Raw genomic sequence first — 26,399 nt, forward strand, 5'->3', positions numbered from 1 at the left:
TCAAAAGTACTTACTATTTGTGAAATTCAGGTTGAAGAATTTTGCTGTATACAACATGGTTTTAAGAGCCATGATTTAATAACAATTGTCACACAATGCAAGGAGAGTGACAGTAAAGTCTATTTTTGAAAGCGAATCTTACAGGCTAAGCTGAAAACTACAAAATTGATGACTTGACATTTGACAGACAGAATGACTCGAGATGTGTGGTCACCTGTGTGCGCCTACCTGCTGCAAACAAGTAACACAGCACCTAGAATACAAAGCTAAGGAAACACCAGTAGCCTGCGTATAGGACTCTACACAAAGGATCCTACGTACAACAACATCATAGATCATGACGCAAAAAAATGCTACATGTAATTCTCACCATTTAGCTGCATGCTGAGAGGAGAAAGTCCAAACAATCCTATTGTCCTAACTCATTGGTTAGTCACAGGAACTGCCAGTGGCCAAGTGCCGTATCCATTAACAGGAAAACACGAAAAATACATGAGATGCCCAACTATCCTTGGTCAAACATCATTTTTATTATTTAAACTAAAGGACAAAGACACTCTCCACGATTTACTATTAAAAATATTCTGCACACGTTTCCAGTCATCTCCTACTATGCAGGTGTAGGATGGTGGGTAAGTTAAAAAAGGTCTGCAGCACACAACTCAGGATATGTCTGTCTGTATAAAACTTAAGCGTGCTAGCTCAGAAACACTGCACCATTGCTAAACAGAGAACAGAAGAATAAGTAGAAACAGCAACGCACTTAAAAACAAGATTTACAGGAGCAAAATGAAACCTGTATTTACAGATTCTGGGAAACTACAATACATCTTACTGATAACTTATTAGTCACCATTTAAAATACCGATAGACAGAAGGTAAAAGGACAGTTATCCTGAAAATAGTTACAGAAGGACAATATATAGTGATACAGAACACAAAAAAATGCTGTTACACGAATTTCAGGCAGTGCTACCAAAAAACCCAAAAGAGGTTCACTTTATAGTTTAAAAAGGTTGATACTTCAATCAAGACTATAACAGAATACATATGAATATAATTTTACTCATTTTTTTCAAATTTTGTATTATCTTTATAACTATCTGACTTCAAAGTCAGTGGAGCTACCCTACATTCACATTTGTGCAACTTTGTTCCAAACATGGCCTCTGGCCCAATACAATGGGCCAAAACAGTGCTTAGCAACCTTCCAAAGACATTTCAACAAGAGATGACATCAATATTTTCCTCTGGAAATGATACATGATTTTTCAACCGTTTATACTTCCATATATGGGGGGGAAATAATAGAATAACAGAAAGCCATTAGTAAACTTCCCTTTCTATTTATTATTGATATCTTCTTCATTTCAACTTTCATGTAAACTGACTGTATTTTAACATACAGACAAGGAAGGGCACTTTTCACATTATTCCTGGGTTACTACCAGGTGATTCTCTTTACTTTATAAATAAAGGCAATTAATTAATTCAGGAAGCACACTAAAAAGATAGTTTGACTCCTAAATGTTCGGTAATGAGGTTTTTGTATCCTGGAAATGATAGGTGTGATTGGTCTACTCAAATGTATGGACATTTCCCTTCGGGCAGGATTTTTGCGCTGTTTCATTCATGAATCTCAGTCCTACAATGACTAAATTGGCTTAATCACACAACTCCTTTGCAGGGGAGCTCCACCATTTTTCTGTGAAGCAATAAAAAGCAGACAAAACCACAAACATGTAAATACAATCTACAAATATGTATTTTAATTGTGATGAAGTGACCAGCCATTCCATTTTAGTTTAAGAGAAAACAGACCAATTAAAAATTTAGTTTGCAGAAACCTTTTTACATTTAATTTGCAAATAGAGTAGCATAGGCATATTATTTGTATCATATGAATACTCACTCTTTAAACTGTTCCTGACCCATATTCCAATTCAAAATGGCAAGCTTACCAAACAATCTCTCTCTTACCAATGACAGTAAAATCACAACAAATAAATTAAGAAAAACTACAACAATAAGATACAACAGTACTACAAAAATCAGAAGAAATTAATCATTGTTGTCATTACAATAAAGCGTATGTCTATTTGGACTGAATAACAGTCAATCGTGTCTTAATTACAAAACCCAGAAAAGGGTATACCAAATGCCAGGAGCACCTACACTTCAGCTGCTTGGAGTCTCAGCATAATACCATGAGAAGACTATCATCATTACAATACAATTCTCAGGTAATTACATGTGTGCAACAGATTAAACCTGACAAAATCAACTGAATCAAGGTTTCTAAACTGAATGTTTCCAATAATTATTCTGCTCAGAAGCACACTTCAAATCACCTTCTGAAAATTTGTATTTTCCCCATGCAATCTTCTTGGTACTGGAAATATCCCAGAACGTAACAGAAATGTCAAAGGTCTTACTTCAATCCATTAGTAATGCCACAGAAGAATAAAACCTGGGATGCCTTCACTGAAAAAAGGACCATGAAAATAGTTCCATACAGCATTTTTTTAGGTTATTTACTAATATTCCTAAACCAAGTAACCTCCTTCTAAGTGAGGATATTCAACAGACACATTGAATACACAGGTTTTACTTAATTTTCATTTCTGTAGTGCAAAGAGTCCTCAAATGGCCTAAATTCTACCATCAGATGTGCTATTTATACTTAGTATTTATGTTTTTCCTTATTTATTCCATGCATATCAACAAAGTCCTGAACTATCCTTCACCTATGAATCAAAACAAAACACCCACAGGAAAAAAACCATCTTTTTAAAAATAGTACACGTGTCTATCATACATAAGTGCTGGTAAGTTTTTAAAGAGAACATATATAAAAATCTAAATTCCTGTATCATGTAATCAATGCTTTAAGCTTCTGCTACAGATTTCCCTTCTCTCCTGGCATATAGCACATAACTTCGGATCACTAGGATTATTAGGATAATTTAGGAACATTTCTAATGCCTGCTCTGAAGGAATGGAACATATTTTCCTGATTTGCTTTAAAACAACTTAGGCATTAAAAATATTTCTTGTCAAAAATACTACAGGACCAAAGGTTTCCAGGGAATTTTCTAAAAAACTGCCTTCCCACCTTTCAAAAACATCTCATCTTTGCCTTGTGGTTTCCTGGTTGCTCATAAGCTAAAATCCCAGGGCAACATAGTTTATTGTTTTAATATCTGTCTGACGCAAAGCAAAAGTATTCTCTGGTGAGTGCTTATCTGTCATATGTACTTCTCTGAAAGGAATATCAAGACAAATAAGATGTTCTAGGGCATATCATGGGATTACAAATTTGGCACTGACTGAATTCTGCTTAAAAATACTTGAAATAATAAATACCAAAAAATATTTTGAGGATGGGAACTCGAAGAGCGTTGGGTTTTAAATAATTAATTATAAAGGGTTTATAGTATTTTAGTATAAATAGAGAATGAACACTCAAGTCCATAAATGGGACAAACAAAATAAGAGGAAAAAATATTCATAATTGAAACAGTTAAAACAGTAAAATTCTATTCTAATGGTACAATGGACTGTGAACTTACTTTGTATTAATTAAACTCAATGTAATGGCATTTTCTATATTGAAATGAATAACCAGTGATCTGGAAATTCATTTAGACCATTAGGTTAATTACAGAAAGTGATGGAAGTTTTATCAGACAATTACAATTAAAGAACAAGCACAACGTGGGACAGATTTATAAGCATTTGTACCACCTCAATCATTTTTGCTGAAATCCACCACCACTTCTTACAAAACTGTAATCGATATATCAAGTAAAAAATGGGCCATCAACTTCATTTGCCCTTCAGTATGATAAAATAGAATAAATTAATATCAGATTTCTGCATTTTCATTTTTTTCTTCTTTTAATTCTATCACGTTATTGCAATATGAAAGATTTATTTACTTTTAATCAAAAATGAAAATTCATGGAAAAGCAGCATATATATTTTGGAACTGACAGGCATGCTTACTGAAGATGAAACAACTCCAACACTTAGAAAATGTTAGCCAAAATTGACATCAGTTTAAAATGTACTCATTGAAGTCAAGGCAAAATTCTCTTTTATGGGCATGCAAAACATTTGGGAAATACAGGCACATCTGCGCATCCTTCTGAACAAAGGCATGCAGCAATTTACTATTTAACATATACGTTAGCTATTCAGTCCAGTCAACGTCCCTTTAATGCATGCTCAGAAAAATCTACTAGTAGTTACATACCTGATAACTCAAGTATCTTTATTTTCACTTGGAGCTAAAATAAAACCTAACAGTTACAAAGATCAAAGCTTTGATTTAGAGAGTGAAAAATATTTCGCTGCCTTGGAACCTTTATTAAAATTTGTAATCTCTCTCCCATTGCCTTCCATGGGTATGAGTATGGGCACAGCTCAGTATGCACCACTGTAAATTTCTGAAAAACGTGATGTCCAGCTTTAGGGTGGCTTCCTCGCTACACCAGCTAGTGTAGAAGGTCTCGACTGGCAGGTGCTTCTCCTTTTCCATCCCTGCCATGAAAGGGCAGGGGAAGTTATCAAGAAAACGGAGCTAGGCTCCTCACAGAGGCACAGTGGGAAGAGAAGAGAGAACAAACATAATTTGAAAGAAGAGAGGTTTCCACTGTTAGGATGTTCAAGCATTGGAACAGATGACCCAGAAAGGTTACTGCAGTCTCCGTCCTAAAAGGTGCCCTGTGCCCCCTGGTCCTTCCAACATGAATTATTCTAGGATTCTACAACTTCGTGTCTTCCTTCTTTCCCATGTTTTGGCTCCCATTAACTTTTATTTCATTCACAATTTCAAGCACTTCTACATTATAGAAAAATGGGGAAAACAGGTACTAAACAGTTTTTAAAACTCCACACATAAATTCAGATTAGTATTTTTGCCTGTTTTAACCATACATACCCAGCTATATGACTGTCCTTTGGAACAGTGATATAGATATTCAGTGACAGAACATTTTTCTTCCTTTGAATCTTCCTTTTGTCCAGCAGGGTCTTAATATTCTCATGGATCCTATTCTTGAGTAGCTTCAATTTGGAAAAGTTCCAAAATTTTTCTGGATACATTTCTTATTTAACAGTAGGTACAAATTTCTTCAGGATTTTAAAATTTCCTGTAGAAGCAACTAGTCTAAAGAAGTGGGGGCAAAAAGACACCGTCAGTTATGTGCACCAAATGGATTCATTAAGATTCAGTGAGATACCATGGGCCTCCTGGAAGCTTCCAGTGAGTGCTTACTTACTCACTGGGACTTGGTGTACTCTAATCTTTACTTTCTGGATGTATCTCCTTCCAATGCTTGTCTACATTCTGCATGAGGACAATGATGAAGAATTTAGCTGAAACCAGTTGTATTAGTTCTGTCCTTGAGATGCCAATGCAATGGGAATCTACAGCAGCCAGGACGCGACCATGAACTTCCTTACTTTGGTTGTCTCGGTAAGACAAAGAATCTGTCCCACCAAGGGACACGAACCCATTTGCATGCTGAAACTATGCTTTCTACATAACAAATTATCTATTCCCAGAATAGATGTGCAAATGAAAAACTGATCCAGGCCCCATCTTCTCCTTCAGCATAAGAGAACAGATGAGGCATGAGAGACTATTGCTACTGATTTGTTCCACTGCTTGCAGAAGAAACAGCTCATTTCTTTCTGTATTATGCGAAGGGCCAGAAGTGACGGAAGGAAGCAGAGCCATGTTTCCATCTCCTGACACATGCAGAGGTGTAACTGATCACTGTACTGGGAAACGTACAATGTGATACATTAAATATATCCTGGGGAAATAAAACATCAGAAGGGAAAGAGCAGCTCCAAGAATTGCACTCTTCTTTCTGACTAGCCAAAATTATGGCGTAGAAGAAGTGTTCAGAGTCACCAGAGACTACTAATGACCAACACAATTAAAAGCCAAAAAGTTAAGTAAGAAATACAGCTAGCCAAATTAAGAAAAATATGTTTTACAACCATGTTTCGATCCTTCATTCCTTATAGAATATAAGTCGGGGTGAAATACGACCAGTCAAGTTAAAGACAACATTTCTAAAAATGGGGACTATCCTCTTCCAAGTATCTGAAAATTCCTAAATGCCATTAGCATTTAATGAACTCCAAACCTCTAAGACAGCTTTAAAAATCTCAGCTGACCCTTTCCCTTCTGCTAAAACAAGCGCAAGTTTAAAACCTTTTAATTCTTACATTGTAAGCTGTTCTGAAATATTACATGGTTACAATACTGTCAGTAACAGAATAAATGATTAACAATTCTTTCAAAGATGAAGGCTGCAATATTGTTGTCTACATGGAATGATAATAGTAAAAGCATCAGTCTCCCAGACATTAACGTTGACTTATCAGTTATCGTTTCAATATTACGGATGTGCGTTAAAAATAGAGTATAGAAGATCTTTAAAATAATAAAAGAAAGAAAATGAGACAAAATTTGAGCTTCATTTCTATTAACTTCTTAGTAGAATTTCCTACAGAAATGGAACTATTTTACATTTTTATTGAAAGTTTTGTAATGAGGAGAAATAAAAAAACTAATTACAATCATTAGTAATTATAGCGATTTTGTATTATTAGGAGTTGTGACCCTGTGGGGGAAACTACATTTTGGCAATATGAAATACTATACAGAATAAAAGAAAAATCATGACTTGCAGCCACACAGATCCAACAGAAGCGTAACAATTCCTACTGCAAGGGCTACCAGCAATCTCTGTTACGAAACTGCGTATTACACATCGCCCAGTGGGAGGCAGATAGGCAAAGTCTGTTTACTCATGTATTTGGCATAACTGAAAACAAACAGGTGTTTGTTAGGATATCATTATTCAAGGAGCACCACTGCAAAATAAGATTTTTCAAAGGGATTGACTCATGAGACATAATGGAAACAGTGAAGTATAGAGCTTAGCTAGCTATACAATGACTATCTAGGGATTTAATAATAGTGGAAATACTGTAGGATGTAAACAGCAACCCCAGAAATAAATTTCCTAGGACAGAACTCAGGGAGATAATAGGAGCAACAGGGTAAACTTAAGAAAGGCTTTATTTACAGTAATTTCCAGAAAATAAAACACAAACACTGTCCCTTCTCCTCCAAAAGAAGCTCCCTAACAGTGAGATGAATGAAATGTTTGGATAATTTTCTAGGAAAAGAATTTCAGTCAAAGACTGGTATTTCAGTCAAAAAGGAGTAGTGCACTAAAAATGTACTATAGGGAGCACTGATTCAGACAGTAAGTATTTCATCTCTACGTTACTACAAGGATTTAAAAAACCCCACTGCTTGGGAAAGCTGAAATAGCACAAAATATTCTTGGAGCATCTGGAAGCAAAAGCAAATTTAATTGATAATTTCATTTCCAATTTAAAACACTTTGTATGTTTTGTTAGTTCGCTACATATTTGTAGAATCCTGATTTGAAAGTAGATCCCATATTTATGCTGTAAAGCAGCAGCTCTAGGGATGATATTCATAGCCTTTGACATAAGAGAGGTACAAGATTGCAGAGATGATCACTATGGAACTCTCTTGTCCTCATTCCTGGTTTTAATGAATAAAAGGAATTATTTTAGTAGCCTAGATAAGCTTTAAAAGAGCAGAATTGCATTCTAGATTGAATACAATCTTCATAAAGAACGTATCTGATAATGTTGTTAAATCAGACAATGGAAAATATTTACTTTGCGGAGGACTGCTGAGAACACACAGCAAATGCTGCTGTTCACCCCCATTCAGCAATTAGTACTGTTTCACTCAGCCAGAGGCTTCTTCATCTAACTAGAGTTCAGAACAGGCATCAGTGGTACCACCAACACGGTCTAAAACACTCTCAGAAGAATCAGTCCCACTTCTGCTGCAGAATTTCACAGGAGACATTGCTACTCCAAAATTTTGTTCAGAAAAACGGCTGGTAGCCATCTGTGCTTTTAGCTTCTCTTTGCTATTTTCATTAGGGCAGCTTTTTATAATTCAAAATACCCGCTTGCACACATTCTTTTTCCCTTTGTAAATAAATATTTTGTAAATATTCGTTTTCTTCCCGATCCAATAAAATGGTGGCACAATAGGAGACTTTTTGTTTATTAAAGTTGTGACCAGGAAGGAAAAAGAAACACAACTTCGTCTTCTACACAAAATGCAGAGTGTGCAACAGTACTGGATTCCAAAAAATGTCAGTGTTACCATAGAACTTTTGAGCAATTCTCTAGAACATTGTAATACAGGCCATCTTTTATAAAAAAAAAAAATAAAATAATATATATATATATACTTTGAAATTAAAAATGCAACTAAAACCGCTGAATTACCCGTTGACATTACTTACACACGTTATAAACACCACATTTGCAAGAGCTATTGGGAAAGTTTACAGTTTATGGGGGCTTAATTCACATTAATGTGCTTTTGTCACAAAACAAAACAAGAAAAGAGCCGTAACACTAGCTTACTTGTGGATGTGTATACTAGTGAACTGGGGGCACTGTACACGGGAGATCCCTCCTGGTTTGCCTGGCACAGCAGCACCCTGCCTACAAGAAAGAGAGAGAGAGTGGTATCTGGTTTTGGAACACTCGAACTAAACCTCAATTTTGTATCTCAAAACAGAAATAAAGTCATAACCGGAGCAGTGCAGTGACGCGGGGGCACTTCTTGTCCTTTGGCTTCAAAGCAGAAAGAGCCCCAATAAACACATACAATTTTACATATGAAAAAAGCAAAACACAGACATCCCCCCCGCCCACCCCCAAACACAAACACCCTTTTTATCACCTGGGGAAGGCGGTGGATGCCCTGCGTGTTCCCAGCGCTCCCCAGTCCCTGGCCCAGCTCCTATCTCTCCCTCTCGGCCCTGTCTCTGGCTCCGCTGCTAACAGCGGCCATGGACCCCCCCTCGCCACCCACCTACCAACTTCTCCTCTCCCCAGCTCTGGCTGCTCAAGCACACACAGCAGACACATCAGACTGCAAAGCTCCCATTTGCAGACGTCAGGCCACGTGTGATCTCCGTTACATCGCTTAAATTAACGCTGGTGCAAGTGAAACTAAAATATTACTAATACATGTGAGGATTTCGGTATTTTTTGCTCAATGAGAAATACAACGATTTAAAACAACACTTTTGCAATGCATGTTCATTTGGAACAAATGACTGAAGTTTAGGCTCATTTCCTTTTTTTTTTTTTAACATGATCTTAAATAAAATGCCTTACTATTTCAACATCTTTCTTAAAATTACATTTTAGCAGCCTTAGCTGAATAAAGATTGAACATTGATTAGTTGTAGAAACACCTATACTTTCATAATGGGGAAAAAAACCTTCTGCGCTTCTGGAATACAGTCCACCAGGAAGAGCAGGATGTGACACATCTGTTTTGCAGATATATGTGTATATACCTGTATACACACACACACAAAAATATATATATATACGTACGCTGACATACGTCAAGCTGTCAGGGTTTGTGAATCACGGAATTTCAAGAATAATTGTATTTACAAGATGATTTGCGAGACTTTAGAAGTTGTGCATTGACTTATACGCAACATAATTCAACAGAGTTGAGTCAAACATGTTTGGAAGGGGAAGATTAATTACAAACGGCAGGCATGTTTTCCATACAGTGTTTCAAGGGCAATTCTCAACTTACATTCAGTTACCAGACCAGAGTTCTTTCAAAAAATGGTTTAAAAAAAATAAAAAAAAATCTGTCATTAACGAGTTCTTTGATTATTGCTTGCAGCTAGCAGTTGAAGTGGAAATACAGCAAACACCAAAAGAAAATAATTCTTGTAATTTATGCAATTTAGCTAAGACTGTGAGCACTGTGATCTCCTGAAATATTATGCTTCTCACCTTCCCAGACAATAGCGCACCCTGAACTAACAGAATTGGGAAATGCTTACTCTTTTTTGAATGATCCACTACTGATCTGAAACACAAAACAAGCTCTAAATCCTGGTTCCCCCCCCCCTTCGCTTTAAGACAGCATATAGTTGACTATATTGATATCTATCTCTCTCAGCCTTTCAAAAAAATCCACAACCAGCAGCTGTTAAATGAACATGCACCTATCGAGAACCTAACAGCAAGCATCATTTTCCAGCTAGTAGATAAAGGGGACCCCTCAACACTCTGGGCACTAGGAATGCGGACATTGGAACACGGATGTATTTAACACCGTAGACGCTTCAGAACTTGTGCTACTGGAGAAGCCTGAAGCTGAAGGCGTAGAGGCGTTCATCCCGCTGAACGAAATGCGGACAGGAAAGGAATTATCACTATCAGTAATTTTCATTAGGTTTTAAGAATAATGTAACTATGACTTCAGTATATTTAGTAAGTATATAAAGGTTGTTATAAATTGAAGATAATAGTTTATTTATATTATTCAACACACATTCTAGATGATACTTTGCTTGTTCCATGGTCTGTAGATATTTTCCTATTCTTTGGAGCTATCATTCTTACATTTTTTTTCTGATTTCATCTCATATAAATCTTATTTTCCTTACTTGAGTCTTCTAATTTCTAATGAAAGTACTTCAAAACAGATGCTTTTTTCACCCATGCTACTAGAGTGTATTTAATTTGTTGCATAGAGCTTTCTAATTATATTTTGACAATCTGCCTTCATATTTGTACATAAAATTAATACTAATACCTAAAACACTATTATTAGATTTTGTTAGAAATATATGGAACTTTTGAATCTACTTTTGGGAGAAAACATTATTTCTGCTGCATCTAATTTTGGTATTATAAGTATTTAAATTGTAATTAATACAAGTGGGGAAAGACTGAATTTTTTACAATAAAATCTTCTGGATAAAATTCAGAACATTGAAACAATCTATAAATTCCCTGAAGGGAAAAAAAAATATATTTTTCCTCTAGAATGCTAAATTCTAGTATGACAGAATAAAGAGTGAGGATTTTTTTTTTTTTTTAAGAAAGGGGATTTTAATATAAAGTTCTTACTATGTCTGCTCAAACCGTAGTTTAATAATATCATGGAGCTGATGAACTTCAAAAAAATTACAGCCAGGCAAGAGTTCATCTTTAATTCTTCAATGTCTGATATTTTCTCATTAAGAACAATCTGCACACTTTTTTGCTTTTCGTCAATATAAGCATCTACTTGTTCGGTCACAGCAGGCATGTGCCCAGCGATACAGGGTTTTGGACATCAGCAGCAGAAAAGCCCTCCTGACTCACTCCATCAAAAGGATCAGAAAAATATTAGCAAAGACAACTGCAGAGCTTGGGCACACAGGAGAGCTTTAGACAGCCCAGTGGCAGAAGGGAAACTGAGGCAGCCATGTTGCTGGGTGTAACGGGGGGGGGGGGGGGTGGGTGGGTCTGGGAGGGCTGGACGAGGCGGCAGGTTGTGCCGCACGCAGCAGGTGGCTGTGCTGGGGCAGGACAGGGTGATGTCCCCTGAGCAGCGACTGCAGACATCCCCCAGCCCGATTCACCGCCTGGCACACAGGCTGGCAGCACGGACCAAAACATACTTCTCAAGATCAAAAAAAAAATATTCCCACTCATACTTCTCTTCCTCCGATGTTCTCTCCTACAGTCCATGATTAAGAACGTACTGTTTGATTAGGTCCTTTGTTGAAGCACTATAGTTATTTTGAGAAAATAATTACACTTAAAAAATTCAGGGCTGTGAGGAAAATGATGTGAAGTCATGAATATTTTTAGAATACCAAAAATCCAGTTCCCAGCGGTTCCAAGATATTTTGTGAGAAGTATTTTTCTAATTTTTTTCAAACTTTCAAAAATAAATTTTTGTGTATCGTTCTTATTTAAAAGATTTATATAAGTTAATCTACAGATCGTAAGTGGAAATACCAACGTACAAGTGATGATGCACAGGCTACTCACTGGCTCATACATGACATTGGACAACGTTCATTGTATTTCTCAAATACTTGGGTAGCTGCGAAGAAGTAACCAGGATCAACAACAGGAGGATTTTCCAATAAATTATAAAGGATTTTAAATCACTTCTGCTAAAGACAGCTTCTAGGTCTAACTGTAACCACTGTGCAGCCAGCACTACAGACAGCTTAGGAGTAAAGATCTGGAATAAGTTTAAAAGAATCTGCACCATTAGTTGGAATCTCCTATGGCATCCTTTGTGGAAATATAAATTGAAATGTTTTCAGCAGAAAAAAAAAATCATACCGTTAGTCCAGATTAGACTGCTGATGTGCAATTAACAGCACTGCAAGGGAATAGTTCTCTCCCATCACAGAAAGCAGATGAAACCTTTAGAAGCCTTCACTACCAGAACTGTATAAAGTTGATACACCATTACTAAGAACCTGAGTTTACAATGCATCACCTCCCCGTATAGATGGCTTTAGCACCTTTGCCTTCGAACAAAAAGTTTCCAATTTACCATGCTGTTACTTATTCTCCCAGGATTTCTGGGAATTTACAAAAGGGAAGAGGACAGAAGTTGCACCTTAGCACACTCTTACATTCCAGGCAAAACCCCAGCGAGTAACTAGTCAGACAAAAGGGGAAAACTGATTTCATGCTTTCACTCTGGGAATCCTAAAAATCACAGCTTCATATAAAGCTCTTCAGACAGCTCCAAAGATGACAGTGATACTGAGCTCTACATAGGGTACAACTACGGCCGTCGTAACAAGAGGGTAATCACATAAGCATTCTCAGGGGCAGAAATTAATGAAGTCAGTATCCAGGACCAGTCTACATTGAGTATTAGTGCACAGGTAGCTAAAATCCGAGTTCATAATACAGGAACTAAGGAAGTTACTACATACAAGGAGATTTAGTGACGATTATATCTCTCTAATCCATTGTGCACTCAGCTTCCCAGGTAAAGCAGCTCTTCTTTACACATATTTATTCTATTGTGTTACCAATGCAAACCTCTTAACTTTTTGGCAACTAAGTACCAGTCCATACATTCTATAATACTATTTACCAAAAGAGAAACGCAAACAAACCCACCGGAAAGAGTGAGTAAAAGCTAAAAATACTTGTGTCTCATTTTGTCTATATTATAATAAATGTTATTTTTATTACTCTAATCTAAAAGCTGCATTATTTATTATACTCAGCGATTGTTATTTCATGTTCCCTTTCCCCCAATACAGCTGGATGTTACACAGCCCAACCTTCTCTCAGTCATTCTGATCACTGCGTTTCTTTGTACCTTTTGCAACAACTATTTTTCCTATACACTTAATTCCTCTTTCTCATACAATGCATGACAAAAACTATAAGGCTGCATCTCTCATGAACATATCAGGAGATTTGCTAGTGTATCAAAGGTCCTCATAAACAATCCATGTCTGCTCTAGATTTGCTGTTCTAAAAGTGTAATTTAATATTGGCCTTTCCAGACAGAAATAGCATTACCTTCGTTCTGGTCTGAAATTTTGTTCTATGATGGGTTATTTCAAAATGTGTCCCAGAAATGGATCAGAAATACCTACAAAGCCACTGTTGTACAGCAATAGTGCACGTTAGCTTCTATTGCCCCATCTGACTCGGGAATCTAAAGAGTGTATCTTGAATACATAACTGTCCTTTAGTGTTCTCTTAGCCCTCATTATCTACAGCCAACTACACAGCCCTAGTATGCTTTTAAATATGCTGTTAATTTTGAAAAGTGCTTCTTGAGTGCCTGCAGTTATTTGGGATCTTTCTGTAAATGGAATAATACTCCTTCAGATTTTAATACAGCCATCCATGGATGATTGTGTTGACTCACTGAATTGTTTAATCCATTATTAACAAGGAATAAAGCAGCAGCATCCCAAAATGCACACCTCCTTTCTTCCAATATATTAAAAATATATTATTATCACCTCTCTTAGAGTGTCAACAAAACACTCGGTGAACTCCGGCAACAACTAAGAGAACAACGACTCAGGGAACAGCAATGCACGTTACAACAAACAATTTGTATGCCATCCTTCCAATTCTTCTTTGCTGGTCGTATCATTCCAGGCTTTTGGGAAACAGAGCTCTCCCCCCATTATACAAGCTCAGTGTCCAAAACTAAGTCACATACCAGGACTGGTAGGTGGTTATATCAGGTAAGTAAAAATTGGGTGAGTAACAAAGTCTGCAGCTCTGGTAAGAATTCTGTGTGAGATTCTCCTGATTTCCCTTCTCCCCACCTCTTCCTTTTGTATATAACTCATCACAAGGTAACAAGGGTCTCTCCTCCTCCAGGACCTTACACACCATACACAACTGATCAAACTACTTACCAGTATGTACCATGGTGCCTTAGACTGGGAAAGACCTTGCAAATAGCACAGGAGCTGGGAAGGGGCAAGTTCTTTTAAACTCTGCTCCCATGCCAACGTCCTTTTCCTGCTTCACAACACAACGACTTGCTTTAAACCTTCATCCACTTCATCAATGAGAAGTCGATCCACTACCGATCCACTACAATTCTCAAAGATTGCTTTAGGAGGAACAGCTTGACAATATTCACTGGTTTTTTAGTGGCAAATTTAGGCTGTGCCACGGTACTGTTGGTATGTGGCAAAGTAATGGCAGCTTAAAACCATACAATTGCTTCTGTTTTCATTAGCATGCCAACATCACCATAGACCGGCTGTGTTTTGCAGGAACAATTTATGTAATGTTTCCATTTACAATGGGAAAGAGTTGCAATAATCCTCCCTTTCCAAATATAATTCAAAAATTACTAATTGGTCACAGACTTTCTTCGTCTTGTAACCAAAATGAAACTATTATGTCACACAAACTCAACCGCTGCTTGTACCAAAATACGTAAGAAGCCTACAGAGTTTACCTCTGCTTGTTGGTGAATTCTGATCACTGGAATCCGAGTGTAAATCCTTACTCATAGACTGTCACCAAAAAAATCTAAAACTTGAAATGCAGTATGTAATCATGTAAAAAATTGGAGTGGTACTGTCAGTATTGCCCATAACTGTAAATTTCTTACAAAAGATATTTACGGCATGATATATATATACACACACACAAATTCAGGTGCACATAAATTGATATTCATTGACATTCACTGCCATTATCTTACATTGGGAGATGTGTCCCACTGAAGTTGTTCAGGACCTTTGAAAATCAAACCTTCATTCCTAATCTTTCTAGGTCCTCCTAGCAGACTAAAAGGTATGTAAATGATGGTTACTCTTCGATCATTGTAACTTGATCTTGGTTCATTTGTAACTTTGAGAAACAAACACAGGAGAAATTCTGAAGTGTAAATATAAACTCTGAGCTGGTATTATACTATTCTTGAAATAGGATACTTGAGAATATAAAACAAATACATTTATATTCTGCTGATAACTAAAATGGGTCACATTCATACATCTGCCTGATGAATAAAGACTGCAATACGAATAGAAAAACAGGATAAATGAAACTGGAGCGTTTCTGCTCAGACACAAACACTACGGTTTCACCATGGCCCTGGAGGGATTACAAGTAGATGTGTTTATACTTTATCCTCTCATATCGTGTCATGACACTATTTTCTGTGTAAATTACCTATTTCGGTAAATCGATCAGACAGAGATGCAAATCTAATGCAATTAGATGCAGAGATGCAAATTACTAATCCCTCAGTTCTGTTTGCTTACCCCAATGGATGCTGGTTTTAACTTACAAATAAAATTCTGTTCTGAAAGACAAGCTGAGAATATAAAAGAGCAAAAATTGAATCATCATGCGTAATCCTGGCTTCAGTTAGTCTGTTTCCTCCCTAGCCCATTCAGATTCCAGAATTTCGGGAGCATGAAAAAACATTACAAAAATGGTAATGCAATGTTTCCAAACTTTCCAAACCACTCACTTTTACTAGAAGCAGTTCTGGGCATGGAGATTTCCCCCAAAACAATTTTCACAAAGAAAATCCGACAGCGCCAAACTGACAGAGATTGCATACCATCGCAAAGCACAGCTTCATCTCAGCTACCTCCATAAATAAGTAAACGAATGAAAGCTCACTATTTTGAAATTTATTCTCAAGAAGTACTATGGAATGCAGTTATAACGCAAATGTATTGGGGATTCTGTCATGCAATGCTCGAAATGGTAAAATGCAGAAGACAAAGCAGAAAACATTAGCCATGTCTTTGTAATACAATTCAACGTAATCTTAAACTGCTTTAGCATTAATTTACAGATGTAATCAAGGTTTAACACGTAGTGGAGTTGTTTTCCATTACATTTTAACTGTATTAACTTCACATTTCATATATTACTTTATTACTTTCCATTTCAGAATAGTTTGTGTGCCTGACTGTCCATCCTAACAAATGGATCTTCCTAACTTTGTTATTCTTCTAATCAGAGGAATTTATTCCTCTGCATAACTGCTATTAACTTATCCAGCATTGCAAATATCCCACCCAGTCCTGAACAAACAAGTGTTTTAGTGATGACCTTGTAGTTTGTCTTGAATTTTCCTCTGAGAGACTCTTACGCCATTGTTTTTCAAGGAAATCCATAACCGTTATCTGAATTATAGTCTCAGTTTTATTCTATCAGCCAACCACCTCGCATACTGTAGCCTAGACCTCGGGCCCAGACAGTGCGCACCCAGGCTGACCTCTATTGTCAACTAATTGGTGAGACAGCCCCAGTAGCTATAAACCAGCTGGTTTTATATCTGGCCTCTAAACCCACATCACACACAGTCTGGAGAGTTTGCTCTGGACCAGGTTTAGTCTTGTCCCCTGAAGACGAGAACCCCGGCACACAGGGTTCAAAGCTGTCCAAAAGCCAATCTGCATGACATACGACAGTCCGTGTGCACACGGGGCCCCCAGAACAGCTCCCAGGGCAGTTTCTTGCAAACAGAATCTATTTCACATGGACTAAACCTGCTCTGCAAACCCTGAGCCAGCATGTGGCAAGCGGGGATCATTTTTAGATTTACTTAAAGCACATGCAATGCTGCAAACTAATGTAACAACAGGAGGAGGCCAGGGAGACAGTTGTGGGGAAATAAAATCTCAGTATAATGTTTATAATTAGGCAGTTTTAGGTTGCCACCATATTTATTTATTTTTGGTCCGTCACTAATCAGGAAGCCATAGATGACATTTTCACTAACCACTAAATGATGTTTAAATAAGAGAAGTCCAAGCATTATTTTTTCTCAAAAGATTCTCTTTGTGAGTAAAGCATAGTACTTTACCTTTTAAGTCCTTTAAAAATTAACCAATTATATCCACATTAAAAAAACATTTGAGCAAACATGCAAGAAGTTAGAAGCAATGAAAAAAAAACCAAAGAAAGGACAGTATTACTCCTGCTTGATCAGAATGCTTTCTTTTGTTTTATTAAAGTAACGTTTAAACAAACAAGGCAAACTGCATACTACCTGAAATTAGGAGAAACATGGAAACACGGCCAGCAGATGAAGAGCTGTTATTATTCCCCCAACACAGACACACCTGGTGCCAGCAAGACTGCACCTGGAGTACTGCAGCCAGTTTTTAAACCTACTGCCCCTGCAGTTCAACTGAAATGTGGAGAAAGCGGAGGATATGTTGGAGTGAAATCAAGGTGGGCAGGCGTCTAGAGCTCATCTCCTGTGAAGGGAAATTGAGGGAACTGAACTCGATTAGTTTGGCAAAGAGGAAGTTAGAAGGTAATCTAACAGTTTTTGCTACTTGAAGGGAAGTTACGAAGATGATGGAGCCACATTGGAATGTTAGCAGATAATAATACAAAAGGTCAATGTCCCACCAACTGTAGCTTGGGACGTTTATGTTGGACATTAGGAAAACCTTTTTCACTAGAAAGGCAGTGCAACACTGGAAAAGATTACTCAAAGAAGATCATATATCTCTTTGTCGATGCATACAAATTCATGGCTCACCTGATCTAGCACTGGTGCTAGTCCTGCTTGAAAATGTAAGTTGGACTGCATGACCTCCAGAAGTCAGTCCCAACCCACATTTCTATGATTTTGTTAAGAAGTGTCTGGTCCAGTGTCAAAAATCTTATTTCACGGGTGTGAAATGTCCAGGTTAGAGTATGATCACCACTGCATTCCACAATGATTATGCTAGATCTGGGGGGGGGCTGCTCAAATGTATTATAGCAGCTCACCAGGGAAAAGAGAAGGATTACAGACAGAAGAATGTTCCTTCAAGCAAAAGAAGCCTTAAATTAAACACAGGTATGTATCTGAGATGAGCCCCACTAGCTGACTAGCTGGCAACTCAGCTGAACAGATCATTTGACTACAAAACTAAAAGTCAGGATGTAATCTGACTACTTTAACTTGGTGGCCGTTGGCTGTAATGCAAGAATGGGACCTTCACATTGCCCCTACAGTCTCAACCATCCTGACATCATTCGGGTGGCATTTTGATGTGTTGGATGTGATCAAAAAAACCTAAGTTTTCAAAATCATCAAAAGCATGCGCCTAAGGTAAAGTACAAGAAGACAGCAAGCATGATACTCTTCTCAGGTGTTATCCTAGTTTCCAACCATTTGCAGCTCAAGGACTTCCTAAGCCCAAAGCAGCTTCTGAGTATTCAATAATGGTCAGTGGATTTCCCTCCCATGAGCTAACTATAACATACTTTTAACGTGCATGGTGTTCTCCGCTAGAATAAGATACTAAATCAAGTAAATTCCAATAAACGTAACCACATTTAATTATGATTATTCCTGGTGCTGTATTCATCCACCGACTCACAGAACATGTGTTAAAGAAGAATTCTTTAACTCACTCATGCACACGAATTTATCATTCCAAGCCTAGCTCATACACGTTGCTTTATCTTTGGGTCAGACATTCTAAGAGGAGCAACTTTACCTAAAGAAAACAAGAAATTTTCATAAGCGCTACCCAGCAAAACTACCACTGAGGAAATGTATTACCTAGCAGTTCAAAGGGAAAAGCAGGTTTTTGAGTTAGGATCTCAGAACAAGGAAAGGCATCTTACTCCTTTGTAAAAAACACGCAAGGCATAAAAGAGGAACAGAGGCTAGACAACTTTTACTATTTATTACCCCTGCTTCCTTCCTTTCAAAATCTATTTTAAATAGACCTTTTCTGTTCCTCTATGTATTACCTCATTTCTACACCTTTTTTCCACCACAGAACAGCTAATGTAACAATTCTTCACCTTGCCTCCCTGCCTCAACTTTGTGCTTTGCCCCCACGCCAGCTCTATCAACTTCTTGGCACTGTTTTGTCATCTCAGAGTATTCTTTTTCTACATAGAGTAACTACTGACATGACTTCTAAAAAAATTTTCATCATCAGAGATCTGCCCTGTCACTGGAGAATGGTATAAGGCTGTTGATACTGCACCACAGCGGGGATGCAGCACTTGCACTTAAGAACTCCAAATCCGTTGAGTCCAGGGAGTGAGACAGGGTCAGCGGGGTTTTGCTGTGTCGTCACCTAAGGCTAGTTCAAGTGGGATATCTCAGTAGCACTAACTCAGGCTGATTTGCAGAAAACTCAAGACCTACGTCTCAGCAAGACTGTACCAACAAGCAGACAGATCCAAACACACACCCACACCCCCCAAAACTTTCTCCTGTTTTGAAAGAACTCCAACTTCCAGCAAATATCCAGTTTCTGTTTTTCCAGATTCTATTTGTGCACAAATTCATCATAATCCAGTTTCAAATGATTCCTCTGTACCAGACCGTGGTCAAAAATCCTGAACTTTTACACTGAAGAAGCAGGAACTCCCTTCTTAATCATTCTCTATCTTCTTGTATAAAGCTCTATCTACAGTTGAAGATTTACCATGAAATAATCAAGTGTACGGAATTTCTTTTAAAGATCACATAGAAACAGTATCAAAGCCTAAGTGTGTACTGTGTTATTAAATATACATCCAAACAGAAAAAAACATCTTTAAAGGGGGAATACTGACAGTATCTGTGGTTTTCTCTTTAAAATGTGCAGACTTCGATAGAACGATAAATATAGGTCGATTAACCTTGCTCCAGATTTGAACGTATAACCAATTAACTTAACTAATCTTTCAAAAAATAACATTCACTGGCATTATTCTTTGAATAATCCTTGTTCATTTTCCATGATGGTATACATTTTAATGAAAAACTCATTATAATGTAGCATAAGGCATAATTAATTCTGGAAGAATTTTTTTAAGTAAATAGCTAGTACAGATGCTGAATTCCATTTTTCTAGTGGCTTTATTAATCTTCCATAAACCAGTATTTCCACTGTAATGGTTTGTAACAGCTCCACAGAAGTTTTAGAAATGCATTAGCTGCCATCAGTGGCGTTAAACTAACTAGGATGTCATCATGTGTATGACGGCACTTGAACATTATGATTTTTGAAACAACAGTTACAGCTTTGTTTTATGCTTTGAAAAGGACCATCTTCATAGAACAGATGCAATATTAAACAATGAATATTTAATTTTTCTGCAGTTAGAAAATTACTTAAACTGTTTAGCTAACAATGTTGAGAATACGTTTAGGAATATCTGCTTAGTCAGTGGCTAAATTCAAATCTAAGTGTATGTAATCAAATTGTAAAATGAATTGGTCTATATAGTAACAGCCAATTTTCACCAAAATTATGCTTTACAGATATGGTACAGTGAACTTTTACCCTAGGATTAGACTTGCTGTGCAAGCATGTAATTCAGCTTCACAAACTCCAAACACCTTCACTGAGAAGTGTTTCTAGGGTATTTGCTGAGCTTATGCAAGAGTCATTTAAATTCAAAGAGAAACACTAGAAAGATTAAATGAATCCCAGGTGCTCTTACACTCCAGAAATAGATGCTTTAAGACACGAACAAAGAGAAATGGTGTTAGAAAACATACAGGAATCCTCTCTTCCCCTGAATTCCTCTTATTTAAGTGCATGTTTATATATATAGAACTATGGTATTTCTTCACTTCTTAATTATATATGACATTATATTTCAAAGTTTTAAACAAACTTGTGAAAGGAAGTTTGTTACAAAATCTGCTGCTTGGAAGATACTGCTAGCTTCCAAACCCACAGCATGCGAAAAAGCCCCAGGCATCTAAAACTCCTCTGTCTTCTGAGGGCATATAAAATAGTCAAAAGTACAAGCTCTTCCTCTTCCTTTCATTTTAACTGATGGGAAAAATTTTCCAGGCCGCCTTGGAATAACAACTACTAGCTGCTCAAGAAACGGGGTGCCTGCAATAGTCCTCACTGGGTTAAGACCATTTATGAAGTGAATACAACTACTAAGCTACGTAGAATGACTCTTGAAACTAGCTTCTGAAAAACTTCTAGCACCTCATGACTATTCAGGAAAAACAGTATTTAATTAGTCGCTTAAGTAAAAGGAGAACGGGGTCTCTGTTACTTGTCATTGAGCTGTGCTCCATGACTTGTTCTAATGGTTGTTCTTTACTAGTCTAAAGTCCTTTCTTTCTCCACTGACAACTTAAAATTTTGAAATTTTTAAAATATTTTTTGTTGGTTATGAATAGATAAGAATATTTCCTCATGCGGGTCACCTCTGAAAGAAGATTCACTAGATTTCCAGGTAATATCTGTAACATCTTTTCCCCCACCTTGCATACTGGTACTGTCAAAAGAAGCCTCTCCAACAGGTAGGCACCCTAAAATATATTTTCTGCCACTTACAAGGACAAACTCTTCTAAAATGGCCTTACTGTGTCACAAGCTCTCTGCTTTAAAGGACTGATCTCTTGTAGTAATACGGGGGCAACAATACTCTACGTGCCATTACGGAGAGTGCAAGAGATTGCTCAAAAATTCATCATTCCAAAAACCAAAAGAGAAAAAGAAAAATCTGCAGTAAGTGAAAGGAACAACATGGAACTTTGCTTTCAGACTGCCTGAGGCTGAAAGGAAGGCTAGGTATCACAGATAAAATATACGCTATATAAAAATAAATAAGCAGGTAAAAATATTATAACAAACCACGGAAATGAATAACGTAACAACTCATGGTAAGAAAGTACCGGCGTACTCCTCCTAAAGTAACCAAACTGCAGATCTGTATTTTGCCAGACACAGATGAGTGTATAGGAGAAAATAACACGACTCCAGCTTAACATAGCAAAATTATGGGTCACTATGGGATGGGTTTAAAATTGGATGCGTGTACAAATAAATGAAATTTTTGCCCCAGTTTACCTGAAGACTTTGTGAGACAAATCACACAGTCCTTCTTAACAAATCTCTTCACTAGGACCTGCCTGAGAACTTGATAAATAATTTACTGGAAAAGATAAGCTGAAATGGAAATGCTACCTTCTTTAAGCATTGCTTTCTCACAAGGAGGAGAAGCACCTTAAATAGTACCAGTTTATTTACTAGAAGATGACTACGTGGACTTAACAATTACAACATACGGAAAAGTGGAATTTTGCCAAATGCTGAAAATGCTAAATGAAAAAAATCATCATAATTTTTTTTTTTTTTTAAATGAAATGTCATTTTAGGACTTTCCATCTGACCTGTGGGAAGGGCAGGAGGTGTGCCAGTTAGCCAGTTCACCAGCACACCCACAGTCAGCAGCTGTTAGGGAGCCTTGCGAGGCCTTGGAATTACAACAGCACTCTTCAAATCACGCTTCAGGAACACATCACTGGAAATCCATATTAATGCTACCATATGACCTAAACAGACACGCTCCTGGAGCGTTCTAATTTACTACAGCAGGAGCATTTCAAAGAAAAACAGTCTTAGAAAGGCTACTCAGGAAGAAAAATCTACAGTGTTTTGTAAATATATAGTATTTTCCAGTTCCCAAGTAATGCCTTACTTACATAGCGTCTGTTGCGCATCTGCTCTGTATCTTACAGTCTCCATTTTTAGCTGTCATACGTTTCCTCAATAAAGGTTTTCTTTTACAGAAGTGTACACTCAGAAAAAAAGCAGGGCTATAACAATCATGTCACTGGTCCTACTGTTTACCATTATCTTCAAGGTTTTAGGGTTGATTTACATTGCGTTCCTCCCTATTTGACTTTAATTGTCTGCTTCAAGTTGTCAGGACATAACTATATCTTAGATTTGCATTGCATTAGGGGATCTTTTCCTTTCTCTATTGATCTTGTCTTACGGAGTAATTTAACTCAATTCCAATTTTCCTTTGCATGCGGGGTGCTCTCTATCCAAGGAAGTGAGTTATGTGTATTCAAGTGGTGCATCTTATGAATCTTGTTAAGCTTTACCGCCTTATAGCCCGCACTGATGGAATATTTAATCACAGAAATGAGTTGGCAGATATGATGTACAATACGGTTAAGCCTTGCGGCGTGTGTCTTCACCGGCAATTGAGAAATGGGTGAATTTGCCATTCATCAGTGCCATCCTGACAGCTTTGTATAACCTTCTGTTTTTCCACTTATTTATGAAGATTAAAGGTACTTTAAATCAACAGTTTCTCTGCAAATGTATCATCTTTATTTCAGAAGTGGCCAAATTTTTCATCATTTATTAGGAGGTAAAGGAACTTCTTGCACTGACTATGAAAGAGTTGGTACAATTTTAACATGAAAGGGTTGGAGACAATAATTTAAAAAAGAACTAGAACTTTGACTGTCTTTAAAATCACATTTCTAATTTTATAATCTTCAAAAGTGCAATTGTTTCTTCTCTAGGGAAGGGGGGAACCCCAAAAGAAAGCTATGTCACAGTATTCTATTACGGCCCACAAGAATTGCATTGGTCTTTTACTGTTCCATTTTCTAATGGCTTTAAGAGACCTGCATTGAGCTCTTTTCTTTTTTTTTTTAAAATAAATTGCTTAAATGAAAGTTTAAATGTCTGAGAAAAAAAATTATCTTCTAGTCAATACACAAAATACGCATTTGATATGCATTTTAAAAACCCCCAAAACTGCCTGCATGTATAGACAGAAAAAAAATCTGAAATACAAGAAGTATCTTGATAGAACTTTCTGCATAGGTGTGGTGGAGTGCATGTCATAATTCATAAAATTAAATTAATAATCTCCTAATGGTAATTAAAGATTCTCATTAGAAGGGCAAACACCTCCCTTGTGTTGGCAATAAAAATGCACTCGGGACTTTAGGAGGTTATACAAAAAAAATCAATAACCTGCCATTTTATAATTAAAAGACAAAATAAATGTTAGGGAAAAGTCCAGTAAATTAGGAAAATTACCTTCAGGAGAGATTGAAAATATTGATTTTAATTTACAAACTACGTGAACTCTTCATGCCCTACTTCATGAGACAATTATAAGTCAGATTGTTAATTCTGCATACATATTAGAAAATTGATTACTGTACTATGGGAATATTATTATATTTGTCATTAACACAAAGTCATTTATATAAAATGACTAATAACTCTTACTTTCTAATTTATGCAGGTTCAGGGTTGGTTCACTAACTACTCAAACGAGATCAATGTTAAATTCCTGTTTCCAGTGTAGGCATACATCAAGGAAGGAAATAAATTCTGCCTACACTAAATATTGTAATTCCATGAATGCCAAGTTAGTATTTTTATTATACTGTGCCACTTTTACCCTAATTGGAACATTTTTATCTATCTTAGTAGATGGTACTGGATGTATTATTACAAGCAGCTTTTTTAAAATAAGTATCTGTTTGTAACATTAGTCCTATTTAACATTTTTTCTCTCTTTAAGTCCACTGAACTAATGAAAATTTTTCAGCTTTGTCCAGTGGAGGCTTGAATATCTCCATGCATGGCGATTGCCCAGCTTCTGTGGGCAACCTCTTCCCATGCTTAACCAGCACCTGTGAAAAATGTTTTCCTAATATCTATTCTTTACTTGCTGTAGAGAACGTATTCTACAAGTACCTCTTTATCCTCAATTACCTAAGTGTGCGACAATGGGTAAATATTTTTGGTTTTTAAAACACGAGTTATTTGTATCCAGTATATACACACCCAGACAACTGAAAAACAGATGGAAAACTGAAAAAAACCCCAGAGTTCCCCATGAAAGTCATGGAAGAGTCATGTATGATTTTGGAACCTAAGAAAGGAAGGCAACTTTATTGCCTACTAGAAGCATTTGGATTTGTGATTATTCCTGTCTTAGATGTAAACTATTAGCTTTCAAAAAATGGCTTTTTTGGACTTGCTAGTGATTATGTTTACGGGAAGGATTCAAATGCCTCTGAAATCAACTGGGTTGATGCCTCTGAAATCTACAGGTTTCAATACTGTTGCTAAAGTACATTTAGAGACTGTTGCCAGCCGTGACTGACTTCGGACAGAAAAAGACTGTAGTATCTCATTAACTCCAAATTGTAACCAGGATCAGAACTTGGTCTCAGTGAAGACTCAGGTGATAATATAGATTCAAAATACAAAAATGTTAAGAAACTGAATAACTAAATATTAAATTTAAAGAAAAACGTTCAGGAAAAAAATTACACACACAGATACTCAATACCTCTGTGTGTCTATGTACATGTATATACACAAAATATATATTTATAGATAGATTTTGTGGTGTTGTTGCTCACTAGGCTTAAATAATTCCTGGAGGAAAGTGACTGTACTGAAATATAAAGTAAAATAAAATATAATATAAATAAAATAAAATCTCATGTAAGGCTGTGGTATTGCAGTACATTTCATGTTATACTATCTACTTTCCAATAAAAAGGTATTCATATATCTTCTATATAAACTTAAGTATGCCCAGGAAACTTCAAATCCTGTGTCACAAATCTGTAAATGACTTGCAGATAACGTGAATCAAACAAAGAAACCAACCCTCACACCAAATGCATGTTTTAAAGAATACTAAAATAAAAGATGGCATGGACGACTATAGCGTAATCCTTACCTGCATAGAATTCTGGACTATAAACTGCACCAACAACTGGATTTAATTTCCAGCCTGCAGCAAACATAAAAACATAATGGAGTTAATATTGCAATTAGCGATGATGATAATAATAATAATAATGATTTTCTAATTTTAATTTTGTATAGAGGTATACAGATAAAATGGCTTCAAAAAAGGTTTATAGGCATCTTAGTTTACTGATCTTTAATATCAGACCCTGAAGTATGGAAATAAGTAATGAAACAAGGCATTCTCTGGACGTGTAGCACTCGAGTAAATTATCAGGTGAATTACCTTGGCTGCAATGCACAGTTGCCATGGACTTATTACCTTAAATTACGGAATTCAGTCAGAACTAGTTCAGGTATCTCTACATCATGTAGTACCAGAGAAGACCAGGTTTTTTCATTGCTTTAGCTCTCCGCTTACAAGCCAGAAAGGCCAAAACAATTCATTTGCTGGATATAAATGCTTCTGATAACCCTGTGTTAGTGTTGGTTCCAAGGCAA

At 36.8% G+C, this 26,399-nt stretch overlaps 1 protein-coding gene across 12 annotated transcripts in view; it reads right to left on the reverse strand.

Annotated features, from left to right (window-relative positions):
* RBFOX1 (RNA binding fox-1 homolog 1) overlaps positions 1-26,399 on the reverse strand; it is a 1,295,853-nt gene that overhangs the window by 55,829 nt on the left and 1,213,625 nt on the right. For 8 of the 12 annotated variants that reach the window (XM_054212203.1, XM_054212204.1, XM_054212209.1 and 5 more), the window contains 2 exons: positions 25,888-25,941; positions 8,512-8,592 (listed from right to left, as the gene is read on the reverse strand). In XM_054212203.1, coding sequence (XP_054068178.1) covers positions 8,512-8,592; positions 25,888-25,941 — 135 coding nt within the window. The remainder of the gene's footprint in view (positions 1-8,511; positions 8,593-25,887; positions 25,942-26,399) is intronic. The other 4 variants (XM_054212206.1, XM_054212211.1, XM_054212213.1 and 1 more) reach the window with 2 other exon arrangements.

This window comes from Rissa tridactyla, chromosome 8 (genome assembly GCF_028500815.1).
Source record: "Rissa tridactyla isolate bRisTri1 chromosome 8, bRisTri1.patW.cur.20221130, whole genome shotgun sequence".
In the NCBI taxonomy this organism is placed as follows: Eukaryota; Metazoa; Chordata; class Aves; order Charadriiformes; family Laridae; genus Rissa; species Rissa tridactyla.